The sequence below is a fragment of the Odocoileus virginianus genome, chromosome 1 (assembly GCF_023699985.2).
Source record: "Odocoileus virginianus isolate 20LAN1187 ecotype Illinois chromosome 1, Ovbor_1.2, whole genome shotgun sequence".
Classification (NCBI taxonomy): domain Eukaryota; kingdom Metazoa; phylum Chordata; class Mammalia; order Artiodactyla; family Cervidae; genus Odocoileus; species Odocoileus virginianus.
Window position 1 is genome coordinate 23613300 of NC_069674.1, and position 15648 is coordinate 23628947.

The window sequence follows — 15648 nt, forward strand, 5'->3', positions numbered from 1 at the left end:
GTATCAGTACTTCATTCTTTTTATGGCTGAATAGTATTCCACTGGGCGGCTCTACTATATTTTGTTTTCATTCATCTGTTGATGGACATTTGGGTTGTTTCCACTCTGACTTTTATGAATAATATCACTATTGGCAGTTACGCATAATTTTTTTATGTGGACATGCTTTCGGTTCTTTTGGACATTTACCTGTGAGTAGAATCCCCAGATCACAATGGAACTATGTTTAACATTTTGAGGAATGCCAAACTGTTTTACAAAGTAGTTACACCATTTTGCATTCTTGACAGCAATGTGTGAAGACTCTTGACTTCTCCACATTCTAACCAACACTTACTATTATCTGTCTTTTGAAATTATACATGCCATAGGAGGTATGAAGAGGTATATCAGTGTGGGATTTCTTTTTCCATTGGAAAAGTTTTATTGAAAAAAACTATATGAAGAAGTTTTTGGTTTGACAGCAAGAAAGGCTTTATTTCCCTAACAAGTTTGAGCATCTTTTCATGTGCTTATTGGGAATTTCTATATCTTTTCTGGAGAAAGGTTTTTTCAAATCCTTTTCTTATTATAAAAATGGGGTCATTTATCTTTTATTTTCTGTAGTTGTTAAATATATTTTGGATGCTAGACCTTTATTTCACATATAAGTTGCAAGTGTTTCCTTCCATTCTGTGGTCTTTCTTTTCAGTTTCTTGATAGTGTCCTTTGATCAAGCCTAATATGTGTGGTGTTTTATTTTGGTTGCTTGTGCTTTTGTTATTTTACCTAGGAAACCATTGTCTAATCCAAGGTCACAAAGACTTACACTTTTGCTTCTTTCTTCTGAGAGTTTTATCTTTTACACATTTTGATCTTTGATCCATTTTGAGATATTTTTTGTGTGATTTGAAGTAGGGGCTCAGTTTCATCCTTTTCATGCGGATATCCAATTGCAGTATGAGTTTGCAGTTGTCTCAGCACCATTTTGGAGAAGGAAGTGGCAGTCCATGCCAGTGTTCTTGCCTTGGAAATCCCATGGACAGAGGAGCCTGGCAGGCTGCTGTCCATGGGGTTGCAAACAGTCATACACCACTGAGCGTGAGCACACAGCACCATTTGATGAAAGACTGTTCCTTTTCCATTAGATTGTCTTGGCATCCTTGACAAAAATTTCCTAATTACTAATGAGTTTGAAAACCTTTCTCTGTATTAATTAGCCATTTGATATTCTATTTAAATACCTTTTGGTATTTTGCCGCAATTTTGGGGGAAGGAGTTTGGGTTATCCACTTTATCCTTATTGATTTCTAGTTCTTCTGCATTCTAGATGTGAGTCCTTTGTTGGTTTTATGTGTTGCAAATAGTTTTTCACACTCAAGTTTGTCTGTTCCTTTCTTGATATCTTAATGAACAGAATGTTCTTAAATATAATGTCACTCTTTTACTTTTGGAGTGATATTTTGGGTGTCTTAATCGAGAAATGTTATCTACCCCAAGTTCTGAACTGTATCATCTGTACTGTTTTCTATAAGCAGTATAGTTTTAACTTTCATGTTTTAGGTCTGTAATCTACCTGGAATTGTTTTTTGGATATGGCATGAGATTGTTGTTGTTTAGTAGCTCATGGACTGCAGCATGCCAGGCTTCCCTGTCCTTCGCCATCTCCCAGAGTTTGCTCAAACTCATGTCCATTGAGTCGGTGATGCCATCCAACCATCTTGTCCTCTGTCATCCCTTTCTCCTCCTGCCTTCAATCTTTCCCAGCATCAAGGTCTTTTCTAATGAGTTTCATCTCTTTGCATCAGATAGCCAAAGTATTGGAGCTTCAGCGTCAGACCTTCCAATGAATATTCAGGATTGATTTCCTTTAGGATTGACTTGTATAAGATAGCAGTCTTTTTTCCCCATATAGATAACCCAGTAGTTCCAGTACCATTTGTTGAAATACCTGACTATACTCATTGCTATGCAGTATCAGCTTTGCCATGAAATAGGCATCCTTGTATGCATTGGTCTGTTTCTGGGCTCCTGTTCTCCACTGCTCTATATTTCTGTCCCTGTACCAGCAGAACATTGCCTTATCATCACAGCTTTCTAATAGTGTAGGTATATGGTAGAAGAAATCCTCTTTTTCTGTTCATTTGCAGCAGTGTTTCCAGCTCTAGTTTTGTATCCTTATTTATATTTTATGTGTGTGTGTGTTTAATTTTATCAGGGATTGTTTGGCTTTCCCCTCAGTTGAGTTTTCCTCTTCCTGGAACACTCCTACCAAGACCATTAATAACAATCAAGTTCTAACCTGGGCAGTCTTATTCCCCAGATTTTTCATTCATTGGGACTTTTCTGTAAGGAGACCAGCCATCCCAATGACTGGTCATGCTGCCAGAATGAGTCTTTGAACTGTCATCCTTTGATCCACTTCCAGAAAGCTACAGTAGAAATCTGACTTGATGCCCACCTTCCTATAATAATTTTTATGCAAGTGAGTACAAATTTCCAAGCAAAATTCATTACCTGACCTACTGGAGTAAAATTTATTGGGCAAAACTCATGCATTGGAGCAGTGCTAGTTGCACTGAGCTCCACCTTGCCCTTTTATTCTAGAACAGTGTGCAGACATCTATCAGGACCATTTTTCTCATCCCAAGAGAGGGATTATGACCCTTGAGATTTGAGATTTTTAAACTACATTAGGTAGTGAAGCACCTACCACTCACTGTTGTGATCAGGGGTGGAATGCAGAAAAAATAAGTGGCAGACATTATATCTCATGCCACAGAAATAAAAAAAGGTCAAAACAAACTACTGTTAACAATTATATGTGAACAAATTGGATAGCCTAGACCTTATTTTGATGACTTAGCATAAATTTTGAGGGGAGCAGTCCTTCTCTGGCATAATCGAAGACTGGGATCCAAACCTTTCCAGATGTATGACATGGCATACTAGTGGCCATGGGCTACTCCATGTCCACCTTTTACTGTTGTGGATGTATCATCCCCTCCTTTGGCATGATGGGAAGGAGTTGAGTTGACGCTTTCTGGTTGACCAGAATTGATTACACATTCAGCTGAGTCCAGTTGTTATGGAGGTTACTAGGAATTTGGCTTCTTTTCTGAGTGGCCAGAAGATCAATTTTGGACAAAATGACCCATATTCTGTTAAACTCACTTGTTAATTTCAGCATTTCTCTGGCAGTTATTTTTGATTTTGTATCTATATTATCATAGATGGCATTTCAAAATTTTTAGTTTTTGCTATAAACTTCCCTATTTGTATTTTTTTTTACTGCATCCCATAGATTTTGGAGTGCTGTGTTTTTGTTTATCTGAAGGTATTTTCTAATTTCTCTATTGATTACTTCTTTGACCTGGTTGTTCAGGAGTGAGTTTTTATTTTTCTTATATTTGTGAATTTTCCAGTTTTTCTTTTGTTATTTTTAGTTTCATCACATTATGGTTGAAGAAGATACTTGGTATGATTTTAACCTTCTTAAATTTTTAAAGACTTGTTTTGTGACCTAACATGCGATCTGTTCTGGAAAATGTTCCCTGTGCACTTGATAAGAATGTATATTCTGCTGCTGTTGAGTGAAAGGTTCTGTATATATCCATTAGGTCAGTGTTGTTTCGATCCACTGCTTCCTTATTGATTTTCTATTTGGATGTTCTATCCACTATTGAAAGTGGGGTATTGAAGTCCTCTCCTATCAATATTATTGAATTGCTCTCTGTTTTTCCATTCAGATCTATGTTTTCTGTATTTAGCTTTTTGAAAGTTGTTTTGACTCTTCTGGGCCCCTTATTGTTGTTCATTTGCTAAGGCGTGTCTGACTCCTTGCAACCCCATGAACTGCAGCATGCCAGGCTTCCCTGTCCTTCACCATCTCCCAGAGTTTGCTCAAATTCATGTCCATTGAGTTGATGATGCCATCCAGCCATTTCATCCTCAGTTGCCCTCTTCTCTTCCTGCCCTCAGTCTTTCCCAGCATCAGGGTCTTTCCCAGTGAATCGGCTCTTCGTATCAGGTGGCCAAAGTATTGGAGTTTCAGCTTCAACATCAGTCCTTCCAATGAACACCCAGGACTGATCTCCTTTCGGATGGACTGGTTGGATCTTCTTGCAGTCCAGGGGACTCTCAAGAGTCTTCTCCAGCACCACAATTTGAAAGCATCAGTTTTTTAGCATTCAACCCTCTCTATAGTCCAACTCTCACATCCATACATAACTACTGGAAAATCATAGCTTTGACTAGACGAACCTTTGTTGGCAAAGTGATGTCTCTGCTTTTTAATAAACTATCTTGGTTTGTCATAACTTTTCTTCCAAGGAGCAAGCATCTTTTCATTTTGTGGCTGCAGTCACCATCTGCAGTGATTTTGGAGCCCAAGAAAATAAAATCTGTGACTGTTTCCACTTTTTTCACATCTTTTGCTATGAATTGATGGGAATGGATGCCCTCATCTTAGTTTTTTTGAATGTTGAGTTTCAAGTCAGCTTTTTTATTCTCCTCTTAGACCTTCATCAGTAGGCTCTTTAGTTTCTCTTCACTTTTTGCCATAAAGGTGGTGTCATGCATATCTGAGGTTATTGATATTTCTCCCTGAAGTCTTGATTCCAGCTTGTGCATCATCTAGCCCAGCATTTCACATGATGTACTCTGCATATAAGTTAAACGAGCAGGGTGACAATATACAGCCTCGATGTACTCCCTTCCTAATTTTGAACCAGTCTTTTGTTCTATGTCTGGTTCTAATTGTTGCTTCTTGATCTGCATGCAGGCTACTCAGGAGACAGGTAAGGTGATGATGGTTTAAGTTGCCAAGTTGTGACCAACTCTTGTGATCCCGTGGACTATAGCCCACCAGGCTCCTCTGTCCATGGGGTTTTCCAGGCAGGAATACTGGAGTATTTTGCTATTTCCTTCTCCAGGGGATCTTTTTGACCCAGGGATCAAACTCGGGTCCCCTGCACTGCAGGAAGATTCTTTACTGGTTGAGCCACCAGGGAAGTCCTACAGATAAGGTCCTTTATATTTCCATGTAAATTTGGGGATCAGCTTTGAATTTCTGCAACAAAAAGCCTGCTGGTATTTTTATTTGGATTACATTGAATAGAATAGATCTATTTTGGATAAACCAATTTGGGAGAATTGCCATCTTGATAGTGAGTCTTCTAGTCCATGAACAGAATTTTTCTCCATTTATTTAGATTTCTCAGCAGGGTTTTATAGTTTTCAGTGTAAAAGTGTTGCATTGCTTTTATTAAATTTATTTCTAAGTATTTTATTCTCTCTGATGTTTTGAATAGTATTATTAATTTTGTTTTGGATTAATTTTTGCCAATATATAGAAATACAGTTTATTTTAAATTTTTTCATGTTGATCTTGTATCCTGTAACCTTGCTATGGTCATTTATTAATTCCACTTGTGTATTTGTGTGTGTGTGTGTGTGTGTGTGTGTGTGTGTGTGTGTTATATTCCTTGGGATTTTCATGTACAGGATCATGTCATCTGAGAACAAAGACAGTATTCTTTCTTTCCAAACTAGATGTTTTTAATTTTTTCCTAATTATATCATCTTGAACCTTCACTACAATGTTGAGTAGAAGTGGTGAAAGCAGGTATACTTGCCTTATCCCTAATCTTAAGGAGAAAGCATTAAGCATGATGTTAGCCATAACTTTTATGAAGATGCCTTTTATCAGGTTTTGGGCATTCTCTTCAATCTTTAGTTTTTTTCAGAGTATTTATCATGAATGAATATTAGATTTTGTTGATTTATTTTAATCTATTAAGATGATCATTGGTTTCTGTCCCTTTCGTTATTAATTTGGTATGTAACATAAATTAGATTTTCTGATGTTAAATCAATTTTTGTTCTTGATTATGGTTTATAATTCTTTTTTAAATATTGGTGAATTCAGTTAGCTGATATTTTATTAAAGAGCTATATGACTGTGTCAGGAGGGATATTAGTCTATTGTTTTCTTGTGAGAATTTGTCAGGCTTTGTTAATCAAGTAATACTGGCATCACATCATTTGTTGGGAGGTATTTTACCCTCAGTATGTTCTAAAAGAGTTTGTGAAAGATTGATATTATTTCCTTAAATATTTGATAGAATTAGCTGGTGAAGCTGTTCTGACCCCTGCTCTTTTTGAGGTAAGATTTTAAATAACTAACTCATAGTTCTGTTTAGATTCTATATTTTCCTTGTAAGTCAGGTTTTGTAGTTTGGTATTTTTAGGTATTTTGGCATTTCATCTAAGTTTGTTGGCATATAGTTGTTTATAATATTCTCTTAGAATCATTTAAATTTCTTTAGGGTCAGTAGTATTGTCCTCTACTTCATTCCTGATTTTGATAATTTGTATTCCTTCTCTTTTATTTTCTTCTTTAGTCTAGCTAAAAGTTTGTCAATTTTGTTGAATTTTTACAAAGAACTAACTTTGTGTTTCATTGTTTTTTTTTAAATTACTATATTTTTGCATTCTTGTCCACTGATCTCTGCTCTGATCTTTATTATTTACTTTCTTTCTCCTTACTCTGTACTTGGTTTACTCTTCTTTTTCTGATTTCTTTATTGTAGATACTTAGGTTATTGATTAAGAGCTTTCTTCTTTTCTGGTATAGATGTTTGCAGCTGTAAATTTCCCTTGAAGCATTGTTTTAGCTATATCTTATAAATTTTGATTTGTTATATTTTTGTTGTCATTCTGTTTCAGATGTTTTCTTGTTTTTCATTTGATTTATTCTTGACCCATGGGTTACTTAGAAATAGGTTTTTAAATTCTAAATATTGAGGATTTCCTTGATTGATTTTCTGATCATGTATTTAATTCATTTGTTTTGGGGGAATATATTTTGATGATTTCTGTCCTTTTAAATGTATTCAGACTTGTTTTATAAGTGGCATTTAATGTCTTTGAGAACTGTGTATATGCACTTGAAAAGAATGTATATGTTATAGTCACTGGGTTGAATGTTGTAGGTTGAGTTCAGTGATTAAATTGTTCAAGTCTTTTATATTCTTAATGATTTTATCTAGGTGTTCTATCAACTATCAAGTAGGTTTAGACATCTCTAGCTATTATTGTTAAATGATATATTTCTCCTTTTGTGTTAAGTTTTGCTTTATATATTTTGAGGCTCTGTTGTTTGTATATGTTTATCATTGTTGTATCAATCTACTGTAATGACCAGTTTCTCATTATGAAATACCTCTTTTTATCTCTTGTAATATATTTTTCTTAAATTCTGCTTGTCTGATTTTAATATAGCCACCCTTGATCTTTTATGATTAGTTTGCATAGCATATTGTTTCCCATCATTTTACTTTCATCTCATTTGTATCTTTGAACCTGATGCATGTCTTTTGTAAACATCACATAGTTTGAGTCTGCTTTTTTCCATCATATCTGGCAGTCTTTGTCTTTTTGTTGGAATGTTTAGACCATTCACATTTAATATAATTATTGATATGCTTATATTTAACCTTTGCTATTTTTCTGTTTGTTCTATAGAAGTCTCCTTTTTTGTTCTTCTCTCCTTCTTTTCCTTATTTTGTGTTAACATTTTCAGTATATTTTAGTTCCTCTGTCAGTATTTTTACTTTTTTAAAAGTTGTTTCTCTGGGAATTAGAATATGCGTTTTAATTTTCCACAATCTACTTCAGATTAGGACTAATTTAATTTTAGTAAGATATAGAATCTTTGTTCCAGTGTAGTCTGTTCTCTCCTTGCTCCTATTTGCTATTATTGTCATGTATATTACTTGTATGTGCATTATAAATCCAACATACACTGTTATAGCTGTTTTATACAATTTTATGTCCTTTAGTTAAGAAAAATAAAAGCAATATTTACAGAATCATTTATATTAACTCACATATTTATCATTTCTAGTGCTCTTTATATCTCCTTGATTATTCATGTCATTGTTTGGAGTCAGTCTTTCAGTTTAGCAGACTTTGTTTAGTATTTTTTATAACATAAGGTATGTTAGCAATGCATTGTCTTAGGCATGGTTTATCTGAGAATGTCCTTTTTTAACCTTCATTTTTAGATTTTAGTTCTGCTAGATAGAGAATTTTTATTTTTTTATTTCAGCACTTTGAATATGGATTTTTTTATTCCATTGTTTAAGGTGAAAAGCCAATAATTATATTGTAGCTCTTCTCTACAGTGTGATGAGTAGCTTTTATCTTGCTGCTGTCCTTGTTTCGTCTTATGTCTTTTTCACTTTGACTGTGGTGTGTCTATGTGTAGATCGTTTTGTATTTTTCCTACTTGAGATTTGTTGAGCTTCTCAAGTGTGTACATTAATATTTTAAACAAATATTGGATGTTTTTAGTCATTATTTCTCAGGATATTCCTTTTGCTCCTTTGTCTCTCCCCTTTCCTTCTGGCATTTCTGACATGAATATGTTGATACACATGATCATATTCCACAGGCTTCTAAGGCTGTTTTTTTGTTTGTTTGTTTGTTCTTTGTTCCTTCATTCTTTATTCTCTTTAGCTAGATTATCTCAGTTTAACCTGTCTTCAACTACTGTTGGTACAAATCAGCTGTTGGAGTGCAGGTTTTAATTTTTTTTAAATTGTTTCTGAACTCTTTTTTTTAATTGAAGTATTGTTGATTTACAATACTGTGTTAGTTTCAGGTGTATAGCAGCATTATTTTTTTATGGCTGAGTTATATAGTTCTTGTGTGTGTGTGTGTGTATAGTCCATTGTGTGTGTGTGTTAATATATGTGTGTGTATATACACATTCTTTATCCATTTTATATAGTTCTTGTGTGTGTGTGTGTGTAGTCCATTGTGTGTGTGTATTAATATGTGTGTGTGTATATTCACATTCTTTATCCATCACCTGTTGTTGGACATTCAGGTTGCTCCCATGTTTTGGCTGTTGTATTGTGCTGCTGTGAACACTGGGCTGCATGTGTCTTTTCAGGTTAGAGTTTTTGTCTTTTCTGGTTCTGTGCCCAAAAGTAGGATTGCTGAATCAATTGGTAACTCTATTTTTAGTTCTTAAGGAGCCTCCCTACTGTTTTCCCTAGTGATTGCACCAGTTTACATTCTCACTAACAGTGTTAGAGGGTTCCCTTTTCTCCACATTGTCTCCAGCACTTATTATTTATAGACTTTTTTGATGATAGCCATTCTGACTTTTTTTTTAATTTCAGCACTTTGAATATGGATTCTCTATTCCATTGTTTAAGATGAAAAGCCAATAATCATATTGTACCTCAACTCTGCAAGGTGTTGAGTAGCTTTTATCCTGCTGCTGTCATTCTTTTGTCGTATGCCTTTCGCACTTCGACTGTGGTGTGTCTGAGTGTAGGTCTTTGGTGGAAGTCAATACCTCATTGTGTTTTTTTAATAAAAATATTTATTTGGTCACATCCAGTCTTAGTTGCAGCAAATGAGGTCTATGTTGTGTCATGTGAGATCTTTCGTTGCAGTGCAAGGACTGTCTAGTTGTGGTATACGGGCTGTCCAGTTGGGGCACCTGGGCTCGGGAGTGCACAGGCCCAGCAGTTGCAGCACACGGGCTCTCTAGTTGTGGTGCTCAGGCTCGGGAGTGCACAGGCCCAGCAGTTGCAGCACACGGGCTCTCTAGTTGTGGTGCTCAGGCTCGGGAGTGCACAGGCCCAGCAGTTGCAGCACACGGGCTCTCTAGCTGGGGCTCCTGGGCTTGGGAGTACACAGGCTCGGTAGCTGCAGTGCACAAGCTTAGTTGCCCCGAAAGGCATGTGGGATCTTAGCTCCCTAACCAGGATCAAGCCTGCGTCCTCTGCAATGCAGGGTGGATTCTTATAACACTGGACCACCAGGGAAGTCCCCCTTATTGGGATTTTCATTTGCATTTCTCTAATTACTGATGTTGACCATCCTTTCATATGCATGTTGTTCATCTGTGTGTTTTCTTTAGAGAAATGTTTATTTAGGTCTTATGTCCAGTTTTAAATTTTTCTATTTTTTTGATACTGAGTTGTATGAGCTCTTAGTGTGTTTTGGAAATTAACCTATTGTCAGTCACCTTGTTTGCAAATATTTTCTTACATTCGGTAGGTTTTCCTTTTGTTTTAATAGCTTTTTTTCTTTTTTTTGACTGTGCTGTGTCTTCATTTCAGTGCATGGGCTCTCTAGTTGGGGTCAGTGGGCTCTCTAGTTGTGGCATTGTAGGCTTAGTTGTCCTGTGGCATGTGGGTTCTTAGTTTCCTGACCAGGGTTTGAACCTGTGTCTCCTGCATTGGAAGGTAGATTCTTAACCACTGGACCACCAGGGAAGACCCCTATAGGTTCTCTTTTCATTTTGTGGGCTTTTTTGCTATGCAGAATCTGTTAAGTTTGATTAGGTCCCATTTGTTTGTTTTTGCTTTTATTTCTTTTACCTTGGGAGACAGGTCTAAGAAAAATATTGCTACACTACATGTCAGAGAATGTTTTCTTATCTTCTGGGAGCTTTATGGTATCATTGTTATGTGTCTTTAAACCATTTTGAGTTTATTTTTGTATGTTGTGTGAAAGAGTATTCTGATTTCATTGATTTACATGTAGCTGTCCAGCTTTCCCAGCACCACTTGCTGAAGAGACTGTCTTTTCTCCATTGCATATTCTTGCCTCCTTTGCTGAAGATTAATTGTATGGGTTTATTTCTGTTCTCTCTATTCTGTTCTGTTGATCTGTATGTCTGTTTTTGTGCAGATCCCACACTATTTTGATTACTGTAGCTTTGTAGTATTGTCTTAAGTCTGGGAAGATTATACCTCCAATTTGGTTCTTTTCTCTCAGAATTGCTTTGCCAATTCTGGACCTTTTGTGGTTCCTTATAAATTTTAGGATTATTGTTCTAGTTCTGTGAAAAATGTCATGGAGAATTTGATAGAGATTGCCTTAAATCTGTAGATTGCTTTGGGTAGTATGGTCACTTTAATAATATTAATTCTTCCAATCCAACAGTATGGAATATCTTTCCAATTCTGTGAGTCATCTTCAGTTTTCTTTATCATTGTTTTAGAGTTCTCAGCACATAGTTCTTTTACCTCCTTGGTTAGGTTTATTACCAAGAGTAAACAGATTTTTTTTTTAACTTTCTGATATTTCATTGTTACTGTAAAGAAATGCAGCAGCTTTCTGTGTATTAATCTTGTACTCTGCTACCTTGATGAATTCATTTATTCTAATGGTTTTTGTGTGGCGTCTTTAGGGTTTTCTATATAGAGTATCATGTCATCTGCATAGAATGACAATTTTACCTCTTTCAAATTTGGTTACTTTTTCTTTTCTTTTTCATGTCTGATTGCTGTGGCTAGGATTTCCAATACTATGTTGAATAGCAGTGGGCATCCTTGTCTTGTTTCAGAATTTAGCAGGAAGACTTTCAGCTTTTCACTGTTAAGTATTTATGTTGGCTGTGGGTTTGTCATAAATGATTTTTAGTATGTTGAAATGTATCCCCTTTCTACCCACTTTGGTGAGAGTTTTTATCGTGGATTGATGCTAAATTTTATCAAATGCCTTTTTTACTTCGGTTGAGGTGATCATGTGGTTTTTGTCTTTTTCTTTGTTGATGTGGTATATCACATTGATTTGCATATGTTGAACCATCTTTGTGACTCTGGAATGAATCCAACTTGACTATGGTATATGCTCCTTTATATGTATTATTGGGTTGCTTAAATTTTATTGAGGATTTTTGCATCTTTATTTGTCAAAGATATTGGCTTGTAATTTTCTTTTTTGTAGTGTCTTTGTTTTTGGTATCAGGGTGAATCATCATAGAATGACTTTGGGAATGTTCCCCGCTCTTAAATCTTTTGAAATAATTTGAGGATAGGATAAGTTCCTCTTTATATGTTTGGTAGAATTCCCCAGTGAAGCCACCCAGTTCTGGACTTTTTTTTGCAGGGAGTTTTTTGGTTTGTTTTTTATTACAGATTTGACTTCACTTCTAATGATTGGTCTGTTCAAATTATGTTTCTTCTTGATTCAATTTTGGCTGACTATGTTTCCAAAACCTTTTCTATTTCATCTTGGTTGTTCATAGTATTTTCTTATTTTTTTTTTTTTTTGCATATCTGTGACATTGGTTGTTATTGCTCATTTCTTATTTTGTTTATTTGGGTCCTCTCTTTTTCTTGGTTATCTTGGCTAGAGGCTTGTTTATTTTTGTTTGTCCTTTCAAAAAAACCAGCTCTTGGTTTCATCTTTATTTTCTATTATTGTTTGATCTCTGTTTCATTTATTTCTTCTCTAATCTTTATTATTTCCTTCCTTCTGATGACTTTGGGTTCTGTTTATTCTTTTTTCCCCAAGTTCTTTTAGGTGGTAGGATAGATTATTTGAGATATTACTTGTTTCTTGAGAAAGGCCTATATCATGAATTTCCCTCTTTGAACTACTTTTGCTGCATCCTGTAGATTTTTGTAAGGTTGTGTTTTTCATTGTCATTTGTCTTGAAATATTTTCTGATTTCCTTGTTGACTTATTGGTTTTTCTAGTAGGATGCTGTTTAGTGTTCACGTAATTGTTTTTTTCCCCATCTTTCTTTCTGTGGTTGATTTCTAGTTTCATCCTGTTGTGGGCAGAAAAGATGCTTGACATAATTTCTGTTGTCTTGAATAGTTTCTGTTGTCTTTGTGTTCTAGTATATAGTCTATCCTAGAGAATGTTCCATGAGCACTTGAAAAGAGTGTGTATTTCTTTTTTTTTTTTTTTTTGAAAGGGGGATGAAATATCCTGTAGATATCAATTAAGTACATCCATTCTTTTGTGCCATTTAGGATCTCTCTTGCCTTATTAATTTTCTGTCTTGAAAGATCTGTTAGTTGATGTCAGTGGGATGGTAAAGTCTCCTATTGTTACTGTATTCCTGTTAATTTCTCCCTTTATGTCTGTTAGTATTTATTTTATATATTTAGGTGCTCCTACATTGGGTGCACACATATTAACAAGTTTAGTGTCTGCTTTTTGTATTAATCCCTTTATCATTTTATTGTATCCTCCTTTGTCTTCCTTTATAGAGTTTGTTTTAAAGTCCATTTTTTCTGATATGAATATCGCTACCCCTACTCTCCTGTTGTTTCCATTTGCATGAAATCTTTTTCCATCCCCTCATTTTCAGTCTGTTTGTGTTTTTCATCCTAAAGTGAGTGTCTTGTAGGCAGTATGTTGTAGGTTCTTATTTTTTTATCCAAGCAGATTTGAATTTTCTATTCTAGTTATACACTTTTCTAAATCCAGGGTTTCTATTTTTTTTTTTTTTTTTTATAATCTCCTTTGGGTGAAGCATCACTGTCATGCCTGTAATTGTTAAATTCCTTTTAATTCTTTAGATATGGTTTCCTTTGCTTCTTTGAACATATTTATATTACTTAAAGTTTTTGCCTAGTAAATCCAACATCTGGGCTCCCTTGAGTAATTTCTACTGCTCTTTTCCTGTATATATGGGCCATATCTCACTATTTCTTTGTGTGTGTCATAACTTTTTTGTCAAAAACTGGATATTTAATATACTGTGCTAACTCTGGCACTCTTACTTCCCCCTTCTCCATCCTTGGAGTTTGTTTTTGTTGCTGCTTGTTGTTGTTGTTTGTGTAGTGACTTTCCAGAAGTAATTCTGTGGTCCTTACTCTTTGTCATTCTTTATCCCTACTGAAGTCTCTGCTTGGTTAGCTGAGTGTTTGGATGATAATTTCACAGATTTTCTGAAATGCTTTTGACCAACATATCTCCCATCTTTTTATCAGTGGGCACTTTGTGTGTTGGAACATGCCTCCCATGATCTGGCAATTCATAGCTCTGTCTTAGCCTTCCCTTCCTAATTGTGCAGAAACTCAAAGCCAAGCATGAGTGAGGCTCAGTATTTGCACAGCCTTCTAGATCCTAGGAGTATGTCAGAAGTGGGCATCTCATTTCTTATATCTTCTCTTTATGTTTTTTGGGCCAGTTTCTTGTTTGCCCCAGCTAGAATCACTGCCTATGGCACTGCAGTGTTAAGCAATTGCTGCTGATTTTGGGGAGACAGATCTCCTGGGGATAGGACTTCCCTCACTGAATGACATCTGAGTGAGATGAGATAAAAATTAGCTTTGGGGAATTCCTTGGCAGTCCAGTGGTTAGGACTCCATGCTACTACTGCAGATGACATGGGTTCAGTCCCTGTTTGGTGAACTGAGATCCCAGTGTTGTGTGGCATGTTCCCCCACTAGAAAAAAAAAAGAGAGATTAGCTTCATGAATGGGGCATTTTTAGGGAGCATCACTCAGGTCAAGTTGTGACAGTGGTCTAGGGGCAGGGCTTTTGATGATGCTCCAAATTCATCTGCCCCATTCAGTGGCTCCAAGGCTGCTGGCTTTCAGAGCTAGTATGGTTCTGAGGCCCTGCTTTTCAAGGCTCCCATGAAGCTGGGAAGAGGGCATGAAGTAGAGCAAGTTTTTACCAGAATACAGGGGCCTCCCAGGTGGCGCTAGTGGTAAAGAACCCGCCTGCCAATGCTAGGCGACATAAGAGATGCAGGTTCAATACCTGGTTTGGGAAGATCCCCTGAAGGAGGACATGACAATCCACTCCAGTATTCTTGCATAGAGAATTGCGTCAACAGAGGAGCCTGGCAGGCTATGGTCCATAGGGTTGCAAAGAGTTGGGCATGACTGAAATGATTGAGCACACATAGCAAACAAAATATCAGAAAGCTTACTGTTCTTATGAAAATTCAGCAATTCATCTTGAATAAATATTTCTAGGATTGTTGCAAGCCTTTTGCTATTTTCTAAAGTGCTGAAAAAGTTGATTTTGAAATTTACACTAGTATTCTCATTGCTTTTATGGAGGGGTGGATTTTCAGAGGTCCTTCGTTCATATTTCCAAAGTGCTTCTCATTCTGTCTGTGCTTTTAGCCACTGTGCACATTGCCTCTGTTCTTTATGATGTCTGATTATGGCCCTGTCTATTTATTGTTAGCCATGAAAGTCCAGTCTTTGATTTCATTGAGAGCTGCTTGCGAAATAAACATGAAATGGTTATTTATGAAGCTGCTTCTGCTATCATTCATCTTCCTAACTGTACTGCAAGGGAGTTGGCACCTGCTGTTTCAGGTTAGTTGTATATTTGATAACTGGCTTTGATACACTATAAACATAAGTTTATAGTCTTATTTTTTTTAAGTTCCATAGGTCTGCAAATTAGGTATTTTCAAACCTTAGCTCTGTATATAGAGCCTTTCCATTCTGATAAGTAGATGATTTATTTTGGTACTTTAATGATAGTTGTACTTTCATGTCCTTAGTTCTACATCCTATTGATTCAACTAGATTGATTCATGGTTGATTGAATCCTTAGATGTAGAACTTGCAGATACCAAGGGCTGAATGTACTATACCATTTTCTATAAGGTTCTTTAGCATCCCCAGATTTGGGTATCTACCAGGGGTCCCAGCAGGTGTGGAAGGGTGACTGTACTCCTCTTTCTGAAGTTATTTCCTCATATTCAGAACATTTAAGATTTTACTGAGAAGTAAAAAACAAGTAAATTTTCTTTCATGTTTAAAAAACCCATTTTCTCTTATAACTATAAATATTCCTATTTTTTAACTTCAGATATTAATGTGTATGTTAATTTTTTAGGAAAAAGAATAAACTTTGTTTCCTATATTT

The 15648-nt window shown here is 35.8% G+C and overlaps 1 protein-coding gene across 2 annotated transcripts in view; it reads left to right on the forward strand.

The window, feature by feature from the left end:
- Positions 1-15648, forward strand: part of COPG2 (COPI coat complex subunit gamma 2) — a 118217-nt gene that overhangs the window by 52031 nt on the left and 50538 nt on the right. For both annotated transcript variants that reach the window (XM_020880699.2, XM_020880700.2), the window contains one exon: positions 14956-15089. In XM_020880699.2, the coding sequence (XP_020736358.1) occupies positions 14956-15089 (134 nt within the window). The remainder of the gene's footprint in view (positions 1-14955; positions 15090-15648) is intronic.